Source organism: Aquarana catesbeiana, linkage group LG02 (genome assembly GCF_042186555.1).
Source record: "Aquarana catesbeiana isolate 2022-GZ linkage group LG02, ASM4218655v1, whole genome shotgun sequence".
Classification (NCBI taxonomy): Eukaryota; Metazoa; Chordata; class Amphibia; order Anura; family Ranidae; genus Aquarana; species Aquarana catesbeiana.
Genome location: NC_133325.1, coordinates 68,581,204 through 68,608,376, shown reverse-complemented (window position 1 = coordinate 68,608,376; position 27,173 = coordinate 68,581,204). Strand labels below are relative to the sequence as shown.

Sequence of the window (27,173 nt, the reverse complement as noted above, 5' to 3'; positions counted from 1 at the left end):
TACATTTAAAAGCTGACAGTGACCGTCGGCTCCAGCAAGCGAGGAAGCCTGTCTGTACAAGCTGCCCCCTCACTGTGTATACTGCTCTACTGCCTCTCTCTGCCACAACATGTCCCTAACAACCAATGCAAAAACGGAAGAAAAACTGACAGTTTACATCCGTTTTTCGTCCGATCTGTTTTTTTGATGGATGAAAAATAGGGCTTCCATCTGTTAAAAAGAACAGATATTGACGGAAGTGGATTAAAATAGATGATCACCCATTGTCATCCGTTTTTCCATTGGAATGCATTGATGTCCGTTTTTCATCCGTCAATGGCTGAATGAAAAACGGACAAACGGTCCGTATGTGTGAAAGGGGCCTTAATGTTTCATTTATTATTGGGTGTATTGACATTTTATCTTTGTAATGCACAAATCTTTCTGGTTTATAATGCCTTATTTTGCCTCTTTATTTTCCAAATATTTTTTTTTCATTTTACGTCATCAGTGCTGTGCATGCAATGCCTGAACTATTTTGGCAGTATTTTTAGAATTCCTACTTGCTTGTCATTGTATTAATTTGTTGTCGCTTTCTGGCATATTGTACGCACAGATATACTCTAATTTGCATCACAGATGGAGAATCATTTGTTTCCTTGGGCTGCTAAAGCTGCTGCAATACTCTCTTTTGTTCAATTTTAAGGATGGTTAAAAAGCCCAAATTCATATTTCTGCCTGCAACGTGTTTGTTTGTTTTTTTGTTTTTTTTTTTGTTTAATGACCCTTCAATCCCCTTGGGATTCTTCACCTTTTCAGTGCCCTTTCTCCTCCCACTTTTTAAAGGAGAATAGTGGCTTTACATATATTTCTGTGTTTTTCTTAATATTAAAACTAACATTTTTAAAAATGTGTTTGTTTCCTTTTAAGCAAACTAATATGAAATACTACATGTAAAAAGAGCTGCCAAGAAACTTGTACGGAGAATGATGGAATTTAAAGTCACATCATGAGACATACACCTTCAAACAAAAAAAAAAAAAAAACAAACAAAAAAAAAAATACAATACTTTTCTGTGAACATAGTTAAATAGATCTATTTGAACTATTTTTACAATAAAGTATTGCTTGTTCGTTTTTTTACATAGAAGGTGTATGTCTCACGCTGTGCCTTTAAAGTCCATCATTCTCTGTACAAGTTTCTCGTGGCTCTTTTTCTAGTTATTTGGATGTGGCATCTTTTAGAAAGATAATTTTTTTTTTTTTTTTTCCACAAAAAAATTTTATTTTGTATTTAAAAAAACAAAACATACAAAACAAAAGTGTTGTCTTGAGACAGCAGTTGATAGAATAACATGGAGGGTATCTATGTCATGATACAGTATAAAGCATATTGACAGTAAATGAACTCAATAGAAACATATATATGTAAATTTGCGGAGAAGGGCAGAGGATCGTACTTTCTATTGTCCCCTCCCCCCAGCCCTCCCCTCACCAAAATGAAAGGTGAGAGAAGGTACAGTATCTCGAACGTGTTCAATCAGTAATGTTCAGTGTATCCCAACCGGACACAGACAGGGTACCCCTCCATGTGGAGAATATAGAAAAAGAAAAGAATAGAGAGATGGAGAAAGAAGGGAGGAATTAGGGGAGAGGATAAGGCAAGAGGGGGAAAGGGGAGGGGGAAGATAGAGCAAAAATATGAAAAGAGGGAATCGGAAGGGGGAAGCAAGTGAGTGGGTCCGCACCTGTCCCTCCCCCCACCTCGGCTCAGGAGACAGTTCTGTAATCTCCCAGTCAGTCTTAGTGTACATACTGAAGGTAGCGATCAGTGGTAACGAAATGGGACCAACAAGCCCATGTCGCCGAAAATTTCTGCATCCTACTTTTAGAAAGATAATTTTATCACTTCTAGGCTTAAAGTAGAACTATGGGCAAAACTTTTTTTTTTTTTTTCATTTTGGATAGAGTAAGAGAGGAATATAACCCCTGTCAGATTTTTTTTTTATCTCTGTTTCATTGCGGAGATTTCACTCCACTCCCTGTCTCATAGCTAAACAGGAAGTGAAAGAAAATTCCTGTAAATTAAGGGAATTACTTTGGGATCCCCGGGTCACCAGAGCTGGTGTACCCATTGGAAGATTTTCTCTCTATTAGTTTTCTGGGGACAATCCAAAATTTGGGATTTTCTTTTACTTTCAATGATAACGACAATTAGAGAAGACAAACTTCTTAACGGGGACACAGACCGCAATAAAAACTGATAGATGTTCTAATCCCTCTCTCTATCCAAAACTAAAAAAAAGTTTTGCCTTTAGCTGTACTTTAACGCCTATGGGGAAAAAAGTAGTTTAATCCTATACACAAAAAAAAAAAAAATCGAAAACCTAAAAACAATGTACCTTAAACCACCATCACCGTGGCATCTTTTTTAGAAATAAAGAAGCTTCACTCAAGGCAACTGAATCAGTTTTGTTGCCGCTCTCTTCTTATGTCATGACTTTTTTTTTTTTTTTTTAAGCCTGGTACACACTAATGCCCTGTACACACGATAGGATTTCCCGATGGAAAATGTGTGATAGGACCTTGTTGTCGGAAATTCCGACCGTCTGTAGGCTCCATCACACATTTTTCATAGGAATTTCCGACACACAAAGTTTGAGAGCAGGCTATAAAATTTTCCGACAACAAAATCCGTTGTAGGAAATTCCGATCGTGTGTACACAAATCCGACTGACAAAGTGCCACGCATGCTCAGAATAATTTAAGAAACGAAAGCTATTGGCTACTGCCCCGTTTATAGTCCCGACGTACGTGTTTTACGTCACCGCGTTCAGAACGATCGGATTTTCCGACAACTTTGTGTGACCGTGTGTATGCAAGACAAGTTTGAGCCAACATAAGTTGGAAAAAATCCATGGATTTTGTTGTCGGAATGTCCGATCAATGACTGTGTGTACAGGGCATAAGGCTACTTTCACACTGAACGCGTTAGATGTAAAGCGCCGCTAGTTTTAGCGGTGCTTTTCGATCGCTAGTGGGGCACTTTTAACCCCCCACTAGCGGCCAAAAAAGGGTTAAAAGCGCCTGTTCATTTCAATGGGCAGGGTGTTTTGGGAGCGGTGTATACACCGCTCCCAGACCACCCCAAAGAAGCACTCGGGCTTTCACACTGGAGAGGCATGAGAGCCGCTTTACAGGCACTATTTTTAGCGCTGAAACGCCTGAAAAGCGCATCAGTGTGAAAGTACCCTAACATTGTTTCTTTCATTCAACCCAGCAGTCTGAACGAAAAAAAAAAATTGGAGAGCTCCTGAGGAGAAGCTGCACTAACTATCCAATGTTAGTAAACCGATCTCCCCCACAGAGTTATCGTGTTCTGACAGGGGGACGCCCCCCCACCAGAACACACCGGTCAGCGCTCTGAGCCATTGGCTGAGAGCACTGATCGGATGCCAATCGGCAGACCTTTTTTGGTCATGCAACTTCAACTAAAGCTTGACTGGCTGCCATATACGCGGGCCGAATGTTGGCTGGTTTTTGTTGAACCAGCCGATGCTGCCTGATATTTGGCCCGTGTCTACTAGGCTTAAGGAACCCGGATGGCACTACAAATTGTTGTGGGCTTTGCAAAACGGACACTTCCACACTCCAATCTGGTAGAGAGAATACTTGGGATCTAGCTTGTCACATGAGCTTTTACTTTAGTTTTTTTTTTCTAATAAATTATAATGATTCACATACATTAATTTTAAAGTTTTTCTAAAGGTGAGACATATTTTACCTTAATGCATTCCCTGCATTAAGGTAAAAAATGTATCAGTGGTCCTATCGCCCCCTCGCCCTCAGCTGTCTATCTCAAATCCTATCTCAATCCAGCACTGTACCTGTCTGCAGCAGTGCTGGTCTCTGTTCCTCTCCTCACAGGACACAGAAGCAGCAGCGGGAGCCATTTGCCCCTGCTGCTGTCAATCAAATCCTGTGAGGAGGGAGCAGGGTTTGGGGCAGAGCAGTGCTGTGTGTGTCTATAGATGAAGAGCCTGGCTCGGGAGTGAGTCAGTGCATGGGGGCACACACAGAAGAGGAGGAGCCAAGAGCAACGGTGGGGGGACTCAAGAAGAGGAGGATCAGGGGGTTGCTCTGTGCAAACCCATTACACAGAGCAGGTAAGTATAACATGTTTATTATTTTAGGAAACAAAATATGTGTTTAAAAGCTAGTAGCTTGCAAGTTCCTTACATGTTGTAAAATAGACCTCTTTAGCAGGACAGATCAGATTAAGTGCACAGCTGAATAAGGGAAACACATATTTTTTGCTATTAAAAACAGTTATAAAGTTGAACTTTGGCCTTCTATAAAAAAATATGCATCTGCACTTACAGTTTTGCCTTAGTCCTCCCAGAAAAGTCCCACAAATACCTGTTGATCCTGCCAGGGAATGTATGCTGTGATGGGGTTAAACGCGGTTGCACTTATAAATTCAGAGCAGGGTTGTCCCCTCATGGGCTGTGCCTACCTGTAATACAGTGGGATCAGAAGATGTTGCAGGGGGCTTGGCTATCAGCATCTCCAAGCTTGTAGACTGTCAACCGGTAGCTGGCTTCCCTTAACCCTGCCCTCTGCTGTCTGAATTGAGAGCTGAAACCCTCCCACTGTGAGCTGCAGTGTCCTGAAGGGGCAGTGCCTGGAGCATTGTCGTTAAGTTTGATTTTTTAATAACCTAAGAAATTTAAGAAAGAGATTCTACTAAATATACTTTGTAATTGATGTCCTAGTGAAGCTAATTCTGTCACAGTGAGTAAGGGTCCTCTATACCCGGGTTGTTGATCATTTTCTTCTTGTATGGTGTTCAATATTTTGTGTTTAGTGAAAGTTTTTTCTTACTTTGTGCATCACATAATAACTAGATTTAGGACCCATTAAGACTGTGACACATGAGCACTACAATAATTAGTCTGTCTACAGAGGCTCCCTAAAAGCTGCAATGTGTAAGTGCTTTCTTTTGCATTACAAAATGAATTATGGATGTAAAGTGTAATACATGTTTATATGTGAAAGATGTTCTAGAAAGAATAGAAAGACATCAATGTAAGACATCAATTTACATGCTTCCTTTAAAAAATAAATAAATATATATGTACAGTGGGGACGGAAAGTATTCAGACCCCCTTAAATTTTTCACTCTTTGTTATATTGCAGCCATAGTATAGCAGTGGTCATCAACCCTGTCCTCAGGGCCCACTAACAGGCCAGGTTTTATGTATTACCTTGGGGAGATGCAGACTAGAATACTGCAATCACTGACCAGAAAATGATATCACCTGTGATGTATTTCAGTTATCTTGCAAACCTGGCCTGTTAGTGGGTCCTGAGGACAGGGTTGGTGACCACTGTAGTATAGGAAGCATGTTACTGGCAGGGTCACTCAGTGAAAATAAAAAAAACAAAAAATATGGACCTTCATTATGCCACATTCAGTATATATACAAAAATTGGAAATGTGATTACCAAAAAAAGACGGACTTTATCAGCACAACACGAGGCAGATTATTTAAAAATGTCTATATTTTATTTTTCCTTCGGTTAAAACTTAGATTAAAAAAAACAATTACCAATAAATACTCAACCCAGAAATGGAGATTCAAAACAGACATTGGGTCCAAAACAATGTTCCTTCATATAATATTAGCATCAGTACACTAGGTAAATGTCCACAATTACTCCATTCTGGAATGTCCATGCGCTTCGCGAAGATTTCTCGTTTCCTCAGGACTGGTTGGGTGGGTGTTACTATAGAATATGAAAATATTACAATCATATAGGTATACAAAATATATAAATGTACAATATCATCATGCATTTTACATATTGATGTATATCTAGCATTCTTACCTGGTCAGAATTTGTGTAGGGGTGGATGGTAAAAGTCTTTGAGCCCCACAAGAAGAGGGAACAAGCCACCCCTGCCCAGTACCTGGACAGGCTGATAGGCAAACCACAAAACGTATGCTGTCAAATCTCATAGAGTACAATCTATAGAAACACAAAATATAACAATAGGAGTAATAGGAGTACTCCTAATCCACCATTGTAATTAAACTGGCTCTCACTATTCCAAACTTACCCCATAGAGTGATAATAGGACCTAGGTCATCAATTCCCACCAGGGTAAAAGTCAAACTATCCCAATAGTTAGTCTACATCAGGGGTCTCAAACTGGCGGCCCTCCAGCTGTTGCGGAACTACAAGTCCCATGAGGCATTGCAAGGCTGACAGTTATAAGCATGACTCCCACAGGCAGAGGCATGATGGGACTTGTAGTTCTGCAACAGCTGGAGGGTATAGTTCTACACAGTTAACCATCTTGCTCACAAAGTTAAAGATAGGGGGAGAGGGAGAGGAGGGCGGCAATTTCGGTCAAAACAACAGGCCTAATTGGGTCTGTTGGGTTTTTGTTGGTATCAGATATATTGTAAATGGAGGGTGTTGTAATTGTTTTATATCTAAGTTTCAAGCTATGGAGAAATAAAATATTGGATTTTTTTAAATAAGCTGCCTCGTGTAAGAAAAAGAAAAGAAAACTAATGCAACCACCACATCTAAGGATTGGTAAGCTGCTGTCTTTATCCTTGTCTTTAGATACACTTTAATTTCTATAGCTGAATAAAAGTAAGGTCGACCAAAGGCCGCAATAAACACTTCCCTTCACTATTGTTTATAAACTCTCAGCACTCCATCCCAGACCCTTCAAAAATGCTTTAGGAACTCATGTCAAAAGCAAAACACAAACAGGTGTGTACTAATACATGGGTGTTATATACAGAGTAGATCAACCTTTTTCAATCAGGGTTTCATGGAACCCCAGGGTTCCTCCAGATATTGCTAGAGGTTCCTTGAGCAATTAGCAATTTCTGACTTTGAGATTAGCAACTACTGACACACACACACACACACACACACATATATATATATATATATATATATATATATATATATATATATATATATATATATATATATATATATATACACACAGTGGGGACGGAAAGTATTCAGACCCCCTTACATTTTCACTCTTTGTTATATTGCAGCCATTTGCTAAAATCATTTAAGTTCATTTTTTCCTCATTAATGTGCACACATCACCCCATATTGACAGAAAAACACAGAATTGTTGACATTTTTGCAGATTTATTAAAAAAGAAAAACTGAAATATCACATGGTTCTAAGTATTCAGACCCTTTGCTCAGTATTTAGTAGAAGCACCCTTTTGATCTAATACAGCCATGAGACTTTTTGGGAAAGATGCAACAAGTTTTTCACACCTGGATTTGGGGATCCTCTGCCATTCCTCCTTGCAGATCCTCTCCAGTTCTGTCAGGTTGGATGGTAAACGTTGGTGGACAGCCATTTTTAGGTCTCTCCAGAGATGTTCAATTGGGTTTAAGTCAGGGCTCTGGCTGGGCAATTCAAGAACAGTCACGGAGTTGTTGTGAAGCCACTCCTTCGTTATTTTAGCTGTGTGCTTAGGGTCATTGTCTTGTTGGAAGGTAAACCTTCGGCCCAGTCTGAGGTCCTGAGCACTCTGGAGAAGGTTTTCGTCCAGGATATCCCTGTACTTGGCCGCATTTATCTTTCCCTCGATTGCAACCAGTCGTCCTGTCCCTGCAGCTGAAAAACACCCCCACAGCATGATGCTGCCACCACCATGCTTCACTGCTGGGACTGTATTGGACAGGTAATGAGCAGTGCCTGGTTTTCTCCACACATACCGCTTAGAATTAAGGCCAAAAAGTTCTATCTTGGTCTCATCAGACCAAAGAATCTTATTTCTCACCATCTTGGAGTCCTTCAGGTGTTTTTTAGCAAACTCCATGCGGGCTTTCATGTGTCTTGCACTGAGGAGAGGCTTCTGTCGGGCCACTCTGCCATAAAGCCCCGACTGGTGGAGGGCTGCAGTGATGGTTGACTTTCTACAACTTTCTCCCTTCTCCCGACTGCATCTCTGGAGCTCAGCCACAGTGATCTTTGGGTTCTTCTTTACCTCTCTCACCAAGGCTCTTCTCCCCCGATATGTCAGTTTGGTCGGACGGCCAGCTCTAGGAAGGGTTCTAGTCGTCCCAAACGTCTTCCATTTAAGGATTATGGAGGCCACTGTGCTCTTAGGAACCTTAAGTGCAGCAGAAATTTTTTTGTAACCTTGGCCAGATCTGTGCCTTGCCACAATATTGTCTCTGAGCTCTTCAGGCAGTTCCTTTGACCTCATGATTCTCATTTGCTCTGACATGCACTGTGAGCTGTAAGGTCTTATATAGACAAGTGTGTGGCTTTCCTAATCAAGTCCAATCAGTATAATCAAACACACCTGGGCTCAAATGAAGGTGTAGAACCATCTCAAGGATGATCAGAAGAAATGGACAGCACCTGAGTTAAATATATGAGTGTCACAGCAAAAGGTCTGAATACTTAGGACCATGTGATATTTCAGTGTTTCTTTTTTAATAAATCTGTGAAAATGTCAACAATTCTGTGTTTTTCTGTCAATATGGGGTGCTGTGTGTACATTAATGAGGAAAAAAATGAACTTAAATGGCTGCAATATAACAAAGAGTGAAAAATTTAAGGGGGTCTGAATACTTTCCGTCCCCACTGTATATATGTGTGTGTATATATATATATATATATATATAAGCTATCAGTAGGGGGACCAGTATTGTGATGAGCATCCTCCCTCTGACCACTAACGTAATAAACATTTTCCCCATTGACCACCAGTGGAACATGGTTCTTCTCCCACTGACCACATTCCTTATTCTTTTATTTATTTTTATATCTTAACTTGCTGATCATGCTAATTGCTAAAGCACTGTGAGCTGAAGATACTGAAATTATTACCAAGGGTTTCCTGAAGTCTAAAAGTTATTTCAAGATTCCTCTATGTTAAAAGAGGTTGAGGAAGGCTGGAGTAGACACTCACATAATCTTTGCAAACTTAATAATTGCTCCCCGCTGCTCTCATCAGCCGACATAGTAAGCATGGTATATGCCTCCTCCTGTGTGTAAACTCTTTTGGCCATGATTGCAGGCCTGTGTGACGGTACTGCTGGTGGTACTGACAGGTCACTGATGGTGGGCCTGGGTGACTGTACTGATGGCGGGCCTGTGTCACGGTACTGATGGCAGTACTGATGGTGGTACTGGTGGCGGGCCCGTGTGACAGATCCAGATGGGCTGTGACAGGTTCTCTTTATTGGGGGGGGGGAGATGTGTTGTGCACAGTAAGGTGTACAATACAGTATTCAGACAGACACTGATCACTCACTGATCCCTGCTCTCTCCTCACACGCTCTGATGTTTACATTTGTGATTGGCTGTGATTGGACATGGCCGATCAGGGATGTCCCAGGGACACGCGCCATCCACAATCGATGCGGTGCGTGCCTCCTGCTGAAAAAAGTGACTTAGTGTGGCATGCTTCCTGACCTGTCTGGTTATGTGGAGGGAGGGAAATTTTACAGGCTCTGGTGGGCACCCCTTTTCTATTAATATGGGAGTTGTCCTGTCCCTGCCTCTCTCTTTGGTTTACAAATTGTTTTGTGTTATTGCATGCAAGTTACTTTACTGTACTGTATTTTATTTCTTCAATGATCAACATGGTAGGGGTGGATAGGGTCGGTCGGGAGTTCTCTTCCTGGCTTTCTCCAACCACACTCCCGCATAGGCCTGCCCTCAATCCCCAGTCATGTACTGGTTTGCTACCGTTTTAGCACCCAGGGGTTGTGCTCTATAACGGCAACCTATCTTTGTTCTTCACCTACTTTCTAGTACTTTTCTGCCGTATTCTTTCTGTTTCTATACTTTCCTACCTTTTCCCTATCCCTCTTTCTTCCCCGCCCTTTACTGCACTCCCCATATCCTATCCCCCCCCCCCCCCAACCTGATTATGGATGTTATCAGAGTGCTCTCGCTTAATGTCCCTGAAAAAAGATGGATGTTATTACAGGATTTGCACCGTCTTAAGCAGGTGTCGCTTTTGTTCAAGAAACACATTTTAGAGATGACAAATTACCCATACTCAAGAACAGGTTCTTCCCGATGACATATCATTCTACCAACTCGGCAGCTAAGTCACGGGGAGTTTCTATTCTTATATCGAGTAAAGTGCCATGGATGTGTCTGGACACCATCACAGATCCCAATGGACGTTTTCTGTTCCTAAAAGGCATGATTGGCGGCATCAGGGTGACATTGGCGAATTTCTATGTCCCCAGTAGTCATCAGGATCTCTTCACATGCAGAAATCTTGAAAAACCCCTTGAGTTTGCTGAGTGCCAACTGATTCTCGGAGGTGACTTTAACGTCCCCCTAATTCCCTCCAAGGACACCTTTTCAGGGTTTTCCTCGGTTTCTCCTGGCTCCCGCAAACATATTGCACAATCCTTGCATAGGGCCCAACTGGTGAATGTTTGGTGCCTTCTGCATTCAGACAAAAGAAACTACACATTCTATTCTTCGCCTCATAAACTATACTCACCTATAGACTACTTTCTAATCCTTCACAGCCAATTGCACGCAGTATGGGATTCCTCTATAAGTTCCATTACATGGTCAGACCATGCCCCTGTGACCTTGTGCTATGCACTCACCGATGCCCTCACGTCAAAGACTAAGATGTGGAGGCTGAATGAAAGCCTCCTACAAGATAGGGAAGTGCTGACTGATGTCACTAGAGAGCTGGATTTCTATTTCCAAACTAATGACACTTCAGGTAAAAACACATTTTAACTATGGGGTTTTACCACCTTCCAAACTACAATCTTAAATTAACCCTTCCTGTTCTGAGCCCCCTATAAGGCTGCCTTCCCCCTAATGCAGCGCAGTGCATCTGCGACCTTCCTGGGTTCGCTGCGCTTTGCTGTAGACTTCTGTTATATCCAGCAGGTGTGGTGCACTTTCTGAAAGCGTTTGTTATAGGCTGTAGGATGGCGGGTCTGAAAGTCCAGACTGCGATCTACCAATCACCTGGCCGAGATCTACTGGTTGCTGACCCCCGATAGAACATCCACCATTTATCCAAAACTAAGAAAAACACAGTTATGGCTTAAAATACACTTTAATGATCCCTAGAAGCACATAACTACCTTTCGTTTCCAGACATTTCAACTTAGAAACGTAGAAGAGTGACTGCAGAAAAAGACCTAGTGGTCCATAGAATCTGCCCTTTTCCCTTTCTGTGAAACCAACAGGAGTGAAGAAAACAGCAGGTATTTCTGGGTATGGAGGAGCATGTCTCTGCATGTGATAACACATGTGGGAGGTAAGAGTCCTTAGCCCAGTGTAAACCAGGAACAGTGATTCTGAGCTTACACTGAGCTGTCTTTCCTAGCTCCTGGAGGCTGAACAGAATGACAGGTGATCATATTTTGCTGTGGTGGAAGTATTTAAAGTGAGCCTGTTGATAGGTTTCACACCTTTGTGCTTGAAAACTGTATTCAGTTCTGCAAATATTTAAAGCCCATTTAAACCCTTGTTATTTATTTCTGTAATGTAGCCAGGCTGCATATGCAGTAGGCAATACGGTTCTACTTTACTTTTTACACCGCAAAGTCCTACAGCAAGGGTAAAAATACCCTTCTAGTCCAGCACTCCCACTCCCTGAGCAAAGCTGTTGATTGCATTATTATGGATCTATATTTTGCTTCTAGTGTTGATGGCTAACATGGTACAATGCTCTGATACTGTCATGATTTGGAGAACAAATTGTGTGCTCGCGACTTTTTACTCTAAACCAGATATCTTCACTGTAATTACAAAGCTAAACTCATTTGGCATCATGCTTGTCTGAAAACGTGTCTCTGCATACTCATACATAGTTCTGTAATGCTATCAGAAGTCCTACAGGAACAAAATAACGGTTCACCATAATGCAATACTTGGCTCCTGGCAGCCTTTGCTTATGAAATTTGCCTGTTCATTTTTGTTAATTAATCACCAAGCTTATAGCACCTGGGTTACTTCAGGCACAGTGTAATAGTTTGAAAGATGACAGCACTCCTACATACCATCCTATCAAAAGAAACCTAGAAAAAATGGAAAAAAAAACAAGAAGAAAGCTGATTATGCAGAGGTACCCATATACCAGCATTTCTAATCGACTCTGTTCTTACTACATGATACAACTGTAGTGTAGCACATCATGACGGCTAAGCAATATGTATCACGGGGAGGAATTGGGTAACCCTTGGGTAAGATGCCCTTTGACTATATGAAAAAAAAAATGGATGCAACCTACTGTATATGCTGACATGCTTTTAATTACAATGCCTTGAAAAAGTATGCTTACCCCTTGAAATTTTCCACATTTGTCATGTTACAACCAAAAACAAAATAAATATCTGAAAAGTGTGGGGTGTGCATTTGTATTTAGCCCCCCTGAGTCAATACTTTGTAGAACCACCTTTAGCTGCAACTACAGCTGCAAGTCTTTTTGGGGATGTCTCTACCAACTTTTCACACCTAGAGAGTAAAATATTTGCCCATTCTTCTTTGCAAAATAGCTCAAGCTGTGTAAGATTGGATGGAGAGTGTCTTTGAACCGCAATTTTCAAGTCTTGCTACAGATTCTCAATTGGATTTAGGTCTGGACTTTAATGGGGCCATTCTAACACATGAATATGCTTTGATCGAAACCATTCCATTGTAGCTCTGGCTGTATGTTTAGGGCCGTTGTCCTGCTGGAAGGCGAACCTCCGCCCCAGTCTCAAGTCTTTCGCAGACTCTAGTGCCCTGTACACACGATAGGATTTTCCGACAACAAAACTGTGGATTTTTTTCCGAAGGATCTTGGCTCAAACTTGTCTTGCATACACACGGTCACACAAATGTCAGAAATTCCGAAGTCAAGAACGCGGTGACGTACAACACGTACGACGAGCCAAGAGAAATGAAGTTCAATAGCCAGTGCGGCTCTTCTGCTTGATTCTGAGCATGCGTGGAATTTTGAGCGTCGGACTTATGTACACACGATTGGAATTTTTGAGAACCTGCTCTCAAACATTTGTTGGCGGAAATTCCGACAACAAATGTTCTATGGAGCATACACATGGTCGGACTTTATGACAACAAGCTCACATCCAACATTTGTTGTTGGAAAATCCTATCATGTGTACGTGGCATAACAGGTTTTCTTCTAAGATTGCCCTGTATTTGGCTCCATCCATCTTTCCATCAACTCTGACCGTCTTCCCTGTCCCTGCTGAAGAAAAGCATCCCCACAACATGATGCTGCCACCACCATGTTTCATAGTGGAGATGGTGTGTTCAGGGTGATGTGCAGTGTTAGTTTTCCGCCACACATAGCGGTTTTCTTTTAGGCCAAAAAGTTAAATTTTGGTCTCATCTGACCAAAGCACCTTCTTCCACATGTTTGCTGTGTCCCCCACATGACTTCTCGCAAACTGCAAACGGGACTTCCTATGCCTTTTTTTCAACAATGGCTTTCTTCTTCCCACTCTTCCATAAAGGTCAGATTTGTGGGGAGCACGACTAATAGTTGTCCTGTGGACAGATTCTCCCACCTGAGCTGTGGATCTCTGCAGTTCCTCCAGAGTTACCATGGGCCTCTTGGCTGCTTCTCTGATGAATGCTGTCCTTGCCCGGCCTGTCAGTTTAGGTGGATGGCCATATCTTGGTAGGTTTGCAGTTGTGCAATACTCTTTCCATTTTTGGATGATGGATTGAACAGTGCTCCATGAGATGTTTAAAGCTTGGGATATTTTTTATAACCTAATCCTACTTTAAACTTCTCCACAACTTTATCCCTGGCCTGTCTAGTGTGTTCCTTGGCCTTCATGATGCTGTTTGTTCACTAAGGTTTTCTAACAAACCTCTGAGGGCTTCACAGAACAGCTGTATTTATACTGAGAATAAATTACACACAGGTGGACTCTATTTACTAATTAGGTGACCTCTGAAGGCAATTGGTCCCACTAGATTTTAGTTAGGGGTATCCGAGTAAAAGGGGCTGAATACAAATGCACGCCACACTTTTCAGATATTTAGTTGTAAAAAAATTGGAAAACCATTTATCATTTTCCTTCCACTTCACAATTATGTGTCACTTTGTGTCAGTCTAGCACATAAACTCTCAATAAAATACATTTACATTTTTGGTTGTACCATGGCAAAATGTGGAATATTTCAATGGGGTATGAATACTTTTTCTAGGCGCTGTAGTTATGCACTTACACTTTTAGTATCCGTATATGACACACAAAACACATAAAATATGTTATTAGTAGAAAGTGTTTTAAAAATTAATTTGGTCCTCAGTGAGGCACATGACATTTTGGCAATGGTTTTGCTTATATCGGGTACTTTGTATTCTCTGCAGAATGTTCAGCTGTCTCTTCTCACTGAGCGGGGAATGGGGGAGGCTGTGCAGGAGTTTGTTGACAAAGAAGAGAAGGATGCCATAGAAGAACTGGTAAAATTCCAGCTAGAGAAGACACAACGTTTTCTGAAAGAACGAAACATTGATGCCGAAGAGGAGAAGATTGATGAAGAGGTAGGCCTGATTATATTTCGCTCTACCTATTAGAGCTGCCGTCCACGCACTGCTGGCTTGTTGGGTATCTTTCTTTGTTTTCAAATCAAGTCCCTTGGGTCCTTGGCTCAGGCAGTACATTGACTTCCTTTCTGCCCATTCACTGTCAGCTGTCAAATTCCCAAGGCTCATACAAGGGTTCCAGAAGAAAAACAAAATTTGACTTTGAGAACCTAGAAGCCAAGTGCTCTACAGGGCTTGATATTACGCAGGCACCATGGGTTTCCTGAACGTCAACGGTATCATTATCATTGAAATATCTTAGGCAAGTTCAGACTCACAGGGTAGTAGGCAAAATGTGTGAAAATTGCAGATAAAGCAGATTTGTTTCAGAGGATCCTTTACTTAATTTCATGCAAACCTGAAGTCAGAAGTGATTTGGTGAAATGTCTCCAAGCATGTGAATGAAGGCTAGTCAGCCTATTATTTCTGCCTGGTACCCCAGGTGCTCTGGTATGTACATTTTGACCAGCTCTGAGAGCCTTGCTCTGCCAGCTGAGCATCATTAAAGTTTAAGTTCACCTTTGTACACTTTTATTTTTTTTTCTAAATTCCAGCTCCCCTATGCACCAGTATAGCATTTATGTACTTTTTTTGCAAAAATATCAAAGCTTTCCTTTAAATCTACAGTCACTTGATTTTTTTTTGTCCTAATCCACGTTTCCAGACGTTTGCATTAGTAATGTCTTCTTCCTTACAGACTTTAGGTCATGACACAGGAAGGAATTGACCAGCTGACCTCATTAGCACACACCCTGCATCATCCACCCTCCTGTTCCCAGGTGCACGTTTTTTTAAATGAAATGCAATCAATCGCTGATTACCCTTCTCACTAAATACACAATATACAATCAGATTATATAGTATATGGCCATGTTTATATGCCCAAAATTACTAGTTGCGCTTTCAGTGCCATTAATTGTTAACGGCACACCAAACACAGAAGCAAACGCACATTTTGCCATGTGAAAAACGAGGGGCAAATGCTGCAAAACGCACAGTAAAAAACACGCAACCCACAAAACGCCAACATTTCACATTAACCACATGTAGTGCAGCCAATTGAAATCAACGGGCTGCCCTATGCGTGTCATAGGAAAAACGAGACACAAAATGTGCGCTCCCACTAGGCTAGATGGGAATGGGGCCTGAAAGTGAAATTGGTGCGATAACACAAGAACAATGAGGCTTAATTCACATCTGTGCGTTTCCTTGGATTTCAGAAATGAGCTGCACCAAAAATCGCAGTAAAAAACGCACCAAGCTCCACTCTAAAAAAAATGTTCTGATGCTTCTTTGGGGCGATTGCTGTGTGTAGGGCAGCCCATTCAGGTGGATGTGCTGCCCTATGTGTGATGAGTGAAAATGCTCCAAAAAGTCTCCCCACCCCCTTGCTAAAAAAAAAAAAAAAAAATGAATGTGGGAATGCGAGTTCCCGCTATGCAGAGTTGTGAACGGGGCTTGACAGCTGAGTGTTTCTGTCCACTCCCTCCTATGTACTTTTTTTTAAAGATGGCTATATACTATACAATCTGATTGTATATTGTGTATTTAGTGAGAAGGGTGATCACTGATTGATTGAATTTCATTGCACCTGGGAATGGGAGGGTGGATGATGCAGGGTGTGTGCTAATGAGGTCAGCTGATCCATTATTTCCTGTGTCATGACCTAAAGTCTGTAAGGAAGAAAAGTAAGTGACTGTAGATTTAATGGAAAACTTTGATATTTTTGCAGAAAAAGTAGATGAATGCTATATTGGTATATAGCGGAGCTGGAATTTAGAAAAACAAAAAGTGTACAAAGGTGAACTTACCCTTTAAGGACCCATTACCATGATGGGCAGGCTTATTTGCCAATAGTGAGTGTACTGTGTGGGGACAGGAGAATATCAGGAGCACCTAATAGGTGAAATAATCAAATTTAGATAAACAGCCAGCAGACCAATTATTGGACCTCCAAAAATTAAAAAAGCTTATTGAGATTCCATTATAAAATGCATAAGTTTAAAGTGCAAACATTTCATTGAACTAGGGCTGCAACTAATGTTTATTTTCATAATCGATTAGTTGGCTGTTTATTGTTTTGATTAATCGGATAAAATCATAAGAAAAAAAAAATATGCAATTTTTTTCGTTTATTTCAAATAATAATGAAAAAACGGAGTGTTACACTCAAACTGCATCACACTATAACTACTAAAGTAAATTCCTCATTCAATACTGACAACGCAGTGAGGGGGCTGGCTCTGAATGGGAGAGGAGACCGTACTGGAGGGTGGGATGGAGTTAGCTAGTTTGGAGACCAGGCTTTAGAAGGAGTAGGTTCGGAGGGAGGGAGTTTGAAAGAGAGGAAAGTGGGAGAGGAACCAGACGAGAGGGGGTTGCGATAAAAAGGGAGTTTGGTTGGACAAGGGACCAGACCCAAAAAGGGGGGAGTGGGCTGGGGCAAGGGACCGGACCAAAGCGGGCTGGAGGAACCGGACCGGAGTGTGGGAAGGAGAGGTGGCAGCTCCGGACAGGAGTGTGGGTGGGAGAGGTCTGTGTATTCCTCAAACTGACACCAATGATGGGGCACTATTCCTGCCGGGAACACCAATGATGGGGCACTCTTCCTGCCGGGAACACCAATGATGGGGTATTATTCCTCCCAGGAACACCGATGATGGGGCACTATTCCTCCCAGGAACACCAATGATGGGGCACTATTCCTCCCAGGAACACCAATTGTGGGGCACTATTCTTCCCCTCCCAGGAACACCAATGGGGCACTATTCCCCCCCCCCCTCCCCCAGGAAAATCAATGAAGGTGCACTATTCCACTCACACCCCCCGGAACACCAATGATGGGACACTCCCCCCCCCCCCCATAAATACTGGGGCACTTGTCAAAGAAATTATTAATGTACTGTACTACTACTGATGAGTACTACTGATGAGTATTCTGTATAGCCATTAGCCGCTACCTTATCTTCACAGTGTGCAGCTCGGCTCTCACAGCTGCTTCTCGCCTCATTCCCTCGAGGCAGCAGCGGACGGGGCTGAGAATAGCAGGGGGGAGCTGACGTCAGTGAGGAGGAGAGGTGCGGTGCGGATGCGCCTGGTCACATAGGTTGGCGCCGCCTTGTACACAGGAGGATTCACAGGAGGATTCTAACGGACTGGCATGGAGGAAGGTGCAGACCAACTAATCGATAATGAAAATCATTGACAACGATTTTCATTATTGATTAATCGTTCCAGCCCTTCATTGAATACATCACATCCCTATTTCCTGTTCCTGGAAAATACCCCAATTGATTTAGTAAAACTGGAGAGTGCAAAATGTGGTGTAGCTGTTCATAGAAACCAATCAGCTTCTGTTTTTTTTTTTTTGTCAAAGCTTAATTGAACAAGCTGAAGTTAGAAGCTGATTGACTACCATGCACAGCTGCACCAGATTTTTCTCTGTCCGTTTTTAGTAAATCAACTCAACTGAGTAATGGCATGTTTTTTTACCATATAACAGCTAGGCCTCTTGTTTCGGCAAGTGCAATTTGCCATTTATTTCAGATCACCTATCACATTTTTCCCAATCCTGGGATGTGTTGCTGGAGAGCAGTATTGGGCAACAGGAGGCAACACAGGTTCTGCAAATTTGTCCAATTATAGGAGTAGATATATCAGCTGTTATGTATACTTGGACTTGTCTATCAGCTTGAAAATGGGGTCTGGTGTGGGGCTTGAGGTTCAATATTTTGTGTGTTTGGCTATTTACCTAAATCAGCTTATAATATGGTATTCTCTTTGGCCGCATCCTCCCCAGTGGATGATGGGTGGATTGGACTGTACAGATATAAAATACCCTGACATGTAGGTACGAATTCATGTTTAAAGCACAAAAAAAGAAAGATAGAACCAGTGGAATAACTGTAATTATAGCAGGTAGAATAGAAAAAAATAAAATGAATTGAAACGTGACCGTTGTCAGGCATATGTCCACATGAATGCTGCAGTACATGAAAGTGCATAGTAAACATGTTGTAAATGCATCCCAAAAGAAATTCATTTTTACATGAAAGCAATGTGCCTAAATGTCAAGATGATAAGCTTAAGATTGTTTTGGAGATGCCTGTGGTTTCCATGCTTTTGTCGTGTGTTCATATTGAGTTCCCACTGACCTGCGAATAGGGATACAAGTATTTCAGATGTAGCAAAATAGGGCACATGCTGTGTTCACAATAATGGCAAAAACAACAATAAATGCAGTTTTGTATAATTCAATTTTAAATGTTTCAAATCCTACAAAAATGCTTTACAGAAACATAACGCACATGTCCATAAGCACAAGCTGTACAATAATTTTTTCTAAAGCCAGCTTTGGGCTTGCTTTTAAGTTTGGTGTTCATGTGTACAAGCCCTTAGAAAGAAATTACATTTTCTGCATTAAGTTAAAACACCTTCCTATACCATTACCCCGAAGCCCCCCATAACACTTACCCGAGTCCTTTATCAATCCAGCGCTATGCCTGGCTTTAGTTCTTTTCTCCCCTTTCTGTGCTATCACAAGCTTGGCTGAAAGCAGCAGGACCTTGCTGGCTCCTGCTGCTGTTGGTTAGATCATGTGAGGAGGGAGCAGGGGGAGGTGCTGAGCCAGGTTGTGTGTGTCTATAGGCGCACATATCCCAGCTTGGGAACAAGCCTGTCTGTGTGCTCCTATAGCAAGTGGCTTACTATGGGGGGCACAAGGAGAAGAGGAGGAGCCTAGAGCGCCGACAGGGGACCCCAGACAAGGGGGTGTCGGGGCTGCTGTGTGCAAAACCATTGTACAGAACAGGTACCGTATATACTTGAGTATAAGTCGTTCCGAGTATAAGTCGAGGCCCTAATTTACCACAAAAATATGGGAAAAACTTATTGACCCAAGTATAAGACGAGGGTGAGAAATGCACAGCTACTGTAAGTGGAAAAGAGGGTCAACAATGCCCATTTGCATGCCTCCCTGTGCCCATTTGCAGCCATAGGTCCCCCGAACTTCAAACTTGGTAGTTAAGGGTTCCTAGATGCCCCCTAGCTGCAGCCAAAATTTGGGGTCTCTGAACCCAAAGGGTCCCGAAATGACATTGCTGCAGATGGACACAGTTAACCAAATTTGGGGCCCCGTATCTCGGGGCCACTTAATGCTAGGAACCCCAAATTTCGTATGCAAACCCAGTGGAACTAGCACCATAAAATATCCAAAGCTGAAGTTTCTAGCACCAAGTGGCCCCGAGATACAGGGCCCCAAAAATCGGTTCAGAAAATGTCAAGCACTTTTCTGCAACAGAGAATGACATTTTCCGAACCTACTTTGGGGCCCCATATCTCGGGGGCCACTTGGTGCTAGGAACTCCAGCTTTGGATATGTTGTAGTACAAGTTCTACTAGGTTTGCACACCAAATTTGGGGTTCCTAGCACCAAGTGGCCCTGAGATACGGGGCCCCAAAGTCGGTTCTGAAAATGTCAAGCACTTTTCTGCAGCAGAGAATGACATTTTCCAAACCGATTTTGGGGCCCCGTATCTCGGGGCCATTTGGTGCTAGGAACTCCCCAAAGTCGGTTCGGAAAATGAAATTTTTTGCTGCAGAAAAGTGCTTGACTCGAGTATAAGTCGAGGGGGGCACTTTCAGCACAAAAAAATGTGCTGAAAAACTCGACTTATACTCGAGTATATACGGTAAGTATAACATGTTTGTTATTTTAAAAAAAATAAGACTTTACAAACACTTTAAATTTAGAATATCCAACTCCTAAAGTAACAGAGCAGTGAAAAGTTCCTACGAAATGCATTCTTTCCAGATTATATCAAAATGATCTCGGGAGTCTTTCGCGGTTGCATCTTTTTTTTAAAATTTCGAATAAGGTAGTAATAATAAGTATTGATTCAGTTCTAGAATAAATTCTAGCAGTCCTTAAAATTAGCACAATTAGCCCATGAAGTGTTGGGCTAGATAATTGGGTACTTCTCTTTTATATTGGCAGAATTTCTGAAAAGATCCCAATGAGGATTCAGTTTATAACTAGCGCCTTTATTCTATGTAACTGATACAAAAACAGAGCTGTGCCGCCCCAGGTGGGAATGATTGCTCCCTTCAACCTTGTGGTGCAGGTCCAGTCCGCAGCCTGAATAAGAGCCAATGGTTTAAGAAAGGTTGACTGCACTCCCAGGTATGAAGCAGTATTAATTACTTTATTGAAGATAAAAATCCATCAAGATACATCATGAGACCTCTATGCAGGCATGGCAAGATTAACGCGTTTAACGAATCAACGTTGGTTTAGTCATAATCTATTTATTTATTACATACATACATCTTTCAGGCTTTTCCCAAGAGTTATTACTGCTGCACTGAACAGCGGAATAGCTTCTTTCCTCGATCGGTGCGGCTCTTGAATGCTAGAGGTCTTGTGTAATAAATGGATTGGGAGTTATAGTATATATTACGGTATGTATGCTGTTTTTGGTTAATTTGGTTAAGTGTTTTTAGGCTGGGTGTGGAATTCCTTTTTTTAATGTGAGGGAGCTACAACTCTGTTTAGTTTTTAAGATTGTTATTGTAAAATGACAATACATTTTCTGATTCACATAATGAAGCCTCATGCTGTGCAGTAATCCTCTAGGGGGCCCAGGCTGCAGGATGACCCCGACCAGAGGGCAGATTTCTGACAGTCTGGTCTCAGGGGGAATAGGTTGTATGAAGCTGGATGTCATTTAACCCAAAAGACTGAGGTGTAAAAGCAGTACAGTGGGGAACAGGTACAGATTGAGTATTGCAGCAAAACCTGAATTTTATATTTTATGGTCTATTCATTTGTCTTTTTTAACCACTTTAAAGGTTAGAAAATTTAGAGAAACTAGAAGAGAGAATACAAATGAAGAGGATGAAGAAGTTCGGGAGGTGAGTACTTTTTCTTTTCAGTGATTTTATTGAGTTTGTCATAAAACAATAAAAGATTTTACAAAGGCCAAAGGCTTGGATTTTTCCTTTATATTTTTACAGATCATGGGATATTCACTCACAGTAAATATGGATAAAACAAACAAAATGAAAATTACAGTTATTGCTTATCTTGTGACTTGTGGATTTTCACCATTTTTTTTTAAACCCCACATGTCCTCCTCTCCTCCAGAAGCTTGGTTTTAATTGGACCTGCAGATGATGGGTTATAGCAGGCATCTTGTAGTTTTTGCTTAGGGATGACTATTATATTGAAATGTTTAAAATGCTAACAGGTTTAAATGCAGACATGTTGCAGAGCAATTATCACACACAAAGACTTCTTCTAAAGGTGTCCCTGCCAGGTCCTTTACATCAGTGGTTCTGAACCTCAGTCCTCAAGTACCCCCAACTGGCCATGTTTTCAGGTTTCCCTTTACTTTTCACAGCTGCTTTAAGTCAATATCAATGACATGGTATTGATAAGAGCTATTTTATCTAAGGGAAGTTCCCAAAACCTTGCCCGCTGGGGGGTACTTGAGGACTGAGGTTGGGAAAAACTGCTTTACATCCTGCGCATGCTCTTCTGAGGCCCATTCTTACCTATGACAGGCTCCGGCAGTCCTGCAGGGTACAGGCTTTCCCTACTGGAATGAATGGGCCTGTGGTACGCAAGTACAAGATGAGGAGGAAAGTCTGTGTGACTCTGGGCAGGACGTAAAGTAAAGGTCACTGAAATGGGGACAGAGAGGTAAGTATTAGATAAAGTTGCCCTTAAATGTTCATTGAAAACATTTTAGAATGGGCTATCAAACCAGGGAAACAGAACAGACTGGACCTGGACTTTTTTTTTTATTCAGTGCATCACAATGTACAGTAGCATTGTGGTATGTTGTAGTTGAATTCCCTTGGCACCTACTATACAGTGCTTTGGAAGGCCATTTTGAATAAACAACACTGCAATGAACAGCACATAGATGTTAAACCAGCCTAAAGGTGCAAAACACACTTTATTAAAGACTTATAAATTAAATTCTGGTCCGTGATTTTTCATAAAAAAACTAGAGGCAGTTTTGAGAGAAGGTCGTGTAGAACTGGTAAGTCATTTAAAATGCCCTCCAACAGTTCAGAGAGGGCAGGGGTGGAGAGATTGGGACATATTTTTTTCTTCTTTGGAATAAAACACATTTAAAAAAAAAAAGTTACTGTAGCTAAATATAAAAAGCCTCTGCTCCAGATTACAAGAGACACATTGATCTTTCTTCATTTGCTCTCTGCTGCCTGTCCACAGTAATTTGGTCATCATCTCTGGCCACCTTTCCCTACTCCTGCTTCCCAAGCAACTTCATCTGTGAGTATATGCAGCCTAGCCTCTTATCCTGAGCTATGTTTCCTTCACCTCATAGTACATGTTTGGTTGTAGGAACTTGGAGGGAAGATCCCTTTGTTCTTAATGCTTTCTGCAGTATGCTCCCTGAGGTACCTGACACTGATGGCCCGTAATCCTGCCCTATGCTAGGGTCTATGCCATGTCACAGGAGGATGTTACTGCTGTCATGTAGGATTTATTGTGCCAAAAAGCACATTTGATTGCGGGCTCCTAAGAAGACCAGGACCTTTCTAGTGCACCCGCTGTTTGCAGCCATCCTTTCTGGGGACTAGAAGGTCTTTTTCCCTCCCATTTACCAGCTTCGTACACATTTTTGGAGGACTTTTTTAAGAAATGGCCTTTCCCCTCTGGATCTGGTAGCATTCCAGCGTAACAAAGCCAAAGAAGAATATTGGCTTTTGTTTAATATCATAGTTTTTATTTCTATTTCAGTAATTACCTTCAGCTACACCCTCTGAACCCCTGAAGAAACCACCATTCCAAAAACGCATTGGGACATCATCACCTTCCCTCTCATTATATCATATTTTTATTATATTTACTTAGCTTCTATACCTAATGTTGTATGAGGAAAGATGATATTGAGGGTGGCTGAGCTGATTATAACATTAGAATGTGCTAGCTGTATTTTGGGGGATTGATCCATACCCCCAAAAATGTTTCATATTTATACTTTTTATTAGTTTTCTTAGTGAAAATATCACATATACAGCTACATTCGTCGTACACAGCAGTAAACTGTAACAGTGGAGTATCCATAGAAGAAAAGCATAAAATCTCAAAAACATAGATATCCTGGTATGCAGCAAATTCCTTATGAATGCATCTAACAGGAAAAACAAGAATAACAAATCCTCTAATGAAATTTACCCATTATCAGCCATATAGCCCAAGTATTTTTGAATTTTGTGAACGTGCCAGATTGCAAGGCTCCCCAAACATTTTTTAATGCAAGAACTTGTTTGTAATAAAGTTCTTGATTTTATAAAAATGTCTCTTTAAGTGTACTCTGTGGGGAGGTTTACAGCACCATTTAAAATCCCATTCATTCTACTTTTGTTTTGTTTTTTGTCCTATCCTAACAATGCATTGCCCATTCCAATAGTCAGTTCTCCTGTTTTTAAGGACCACATCAACAAGCTATTGGAGGCCCTTTCTAGAACTTATCACTGGCAGACTCCACAATGCTATGTGTAATTTAGACTGTATTAAGGCCATTTGAAGGAACCTATTCACTATGTCGATTCCTTCGTCATAGAGTATTTGGAGCTCATGTCCAGAGCTTTGAGTTACAGTGTGTACAGGTTGGTTAAGTTCTTCCTCTTTTTGGCTGTTGGTCTGCTGAACCCATATGCACAAAAAGTGTGTGCCCTTCGGGGGGACAACATCTCTTTGATACTGCCCTGGATGTTCTCATCAAGCATTTCACTTTCATCTTCTTCAATGAAAGCCAAGAAGAGTCCTTTGCAATGTTTCCAGGTCTTTTCTTTTAAAACCAAACACAACTCTGGCACCCAGTCTTCCTCTAAATGCTAGATTTCCAGATGCCTCAAACAATCATAAAAACCTTGTTCAGCATGAGGAGGCACCCTAGCTTTCCAAACTGGAGGGCTTCTGTTAGATTTTGTGGCTACCCCATGTCTTAGATTCATGGGTGAGGGAGGTGGTTTCCAGGAGCTATAAGCTTGTCTTCAGCTCCTAGCCCCCTCAATGGTTCATTATTTCTAATCTGCCTGTATCACCTTACAGATTATCAAAACTACATACAGCCCTGGTAGGAACTTTTGCAGCAGGATGCATTTGCTCTAGCCCCATAGCAGAACAGGGACCAAGGTGCTGGCCCCTGTGCTAGCCTCACTGTGCTCTCAGGGCATCCCTGTATTGGGAAATCTTGATAATCTCTTGCTGAAGAAACTGTCAACATGCGATCTAGCAGACAATATAGCCCCGGCTGTCCAGATCCTTTAGGGGTATTGGAATATCTGGGTCTGCTCTTAGACACGCAGGCCAGAATTTTACTTCCCCAGAGAAACGTCAAACTGTCCGCTTCCAGATTTGGACTCTTCATTCCAGGAGTCACCTTTGCTTTTGCATGAGAGTTTTAGGACTGATGTTGGCCTCCTTTGAGGCCACCCCATTTGCCCACTTTCTCTCCAGACATCCTGTTATCGTGGGACAACTCAGCACAGCCAGGTTGCACCTGGCTTGGTGGCTCAGTAATCTTGCTCTAAGGTCGGGCATGTCACCCCTTCCAGTCTTCTGGAAGATCCTCACAATGCAAACATGGATGCTGGAGGAATCTGGTCTTCAGATCAACATTCTAGAATTTTGGGCAATGCTGTGCATCCCAACTGGAGGGTTATCCAATTTGGATTCTGTCAGTGGCATTGATCATTTATCAGGGATTAACCAAAAGTCTTTCCTGGCAATAAAGGTAGAATGGATCCTGTCCGGGACAGAACTTTATGCTCCAGCCTTGTCTGCCATTTAAATCTCAGGTTTGGACAATTATCAGGCAGCCTTTCTCAGCTGGCTACACCTGGACCCAGGGGAATGGTCCCTACACCCAAAAATGTTCCAGGACCTGTGTCACAGTTGGAGCGTGCCATGTTCAACAACAAACTTAACAAAAAAAAAGTCCAAAGCTGGGAGAGAGAGGCAGAAAAGCATGGCCTCCATATTTGGGGTTCTGCTTTAAGCTCAAGTCCTGAAAGATAAAGGCATCTCAAAATTGGTGATTCACACAGTGCTAAAAAGTTTGGCCAATGGCTCCCACTGCTGTTTCAGCCAATGAGGAAGGAGAGTCCCCGTGAGCTGATGCTCTTGTGCACGTCGCTGGATCAAGAGGGAGCTCAGGTAATTATTGGTGGGGCTGCTGCACATATGTTTTTTACCTTCATGCATAGAATGCATAAAGGTAAAAAAAACTTCAACATTTAGAATCACTTTAACTGTGGTGGCTGCATTTGGTTTCTTTTTTAGGTTTTTTTTTTTCACCTGATGATCTGGCCAGTAGCACACGTCCTATATAAGGGCTGCATTACTTTAGTGCACTTAAAAATGTGGTGTTTTTTTTTTTTTTTAAAGTGTATTTTGCTTTTATTATGCTTTTAATGCTTTTTGGTGTGCTTTCTGGCTTCCTAACGTTTGCGCTTTTCTGGTGTGTTTTCTGAATGTGCACCAAAGATACAGCATGCAGGACTTTTAGTGCATGTTCAGAAAATCCACCAAAAAATGCACGATCTAAAAGAAGTCTAATTGTCAATGACATCTAATAGGAATCTATGACAAACCGTGGGTAACTCGCATGTTAACTGCGGGTACACCCGCACCGTGGCCAAACTGCGGCGTGGCAGTTTGAAACCACCCTTAGGGCGGTGCCAAACTTCTGGAGGAGCAATGAAGACACCCTTGGACAGCAGCATTGTCAATCTTGTGAGGAGGTAATGTTAGATGCACTAGAAGTTTTGGATGGACTTTACTAACAAATTAAAGCCAAACTCCTGCTAACGCTTATTAAGCAGTTAAAGCAACAGTTTTTTTTTTCTTTTGGGATAAAGGTTTTACATAAAAGAATAAAAGCCGATCATTGTAGCACCCCTGTCAGTATTAAATGGTTTGTCTAAACCCTCTAACTTCCACTTTTGCTGGACAGCTTGGTCTGTAAACAGAAGTTGAAAAATAACAGAATTATTGGCTGGATCACCAGATGAAAATAAAGGGAAAAAAGCCTTAAAAAAGAAAACTCGTACAACCACCACATCTAAGAATTGGTGAACTGCAATATGATGCATTTTTTGTTTTGGTTTAGTTTAATGCCACTATAAAATTCAGAGCACAAGAAAACATTAAACAGGGTAGCTTTTAATTAAAGCTGGAAAAATGGAGCAGGGGTTGGGGATTAAAACTATAGAATCAGTAATATAGCTCAAGTCTTTTTCTTGTTTTAACACCTCACTGATGATCAGGCCATCAACCGAGCCAGAGCACACAGATCTCAAACCGAGGACATCAATATGAGCGAGGGCGATGATGATGATGTTGGAATGGGAAAGAAGACCTCCAAGCCAATCAGTGATGACTCAGATGACAACATTCCAGCACCAACTAGAGGAAGGGGAAGAGGCCGGGCTAGAGGTGGACGGGGACAGAGTGCCACTACAAGAGGAACATCAAGACGTGGACGAGGTCTGTACATTTTTAGGACGCACCACTTTCCTTTACATTGTGTCTGCTATATAAGC

General features: G+C 41.7%; 1 protein-coding gene across 2 annotated transcripts in view; it reads left to right on the top strand.

The window, feature by feature from the left end:
• The window catches only part of MRE11 (MRE11 homolog, double strand break repair nuclease), a 497,020-nt gene that overhangs the window by 239,446 nt on the left and 230,401 nt on the right, over positions 1–27,173 (top strand). For both annotated transcript variants that reach the window (XM_073613016.1, XM_073613017.1), the window contains exons 13-15: positions 14,373–14,546; positions 21,438–21,500; positions 26,898–27,117. In XM_073613016.1, the coding sequence (XP_073469117.1) occupies positions 14,373–14,546; positions 21,438–21,500; positions 26,898–27,117 (457 nt within the window). The remainder of the gene's footprint in view (positions 1–14,372; positions 14,547–21,437; positions 21,501–26,897; positions 27,118–27,173) is intronic.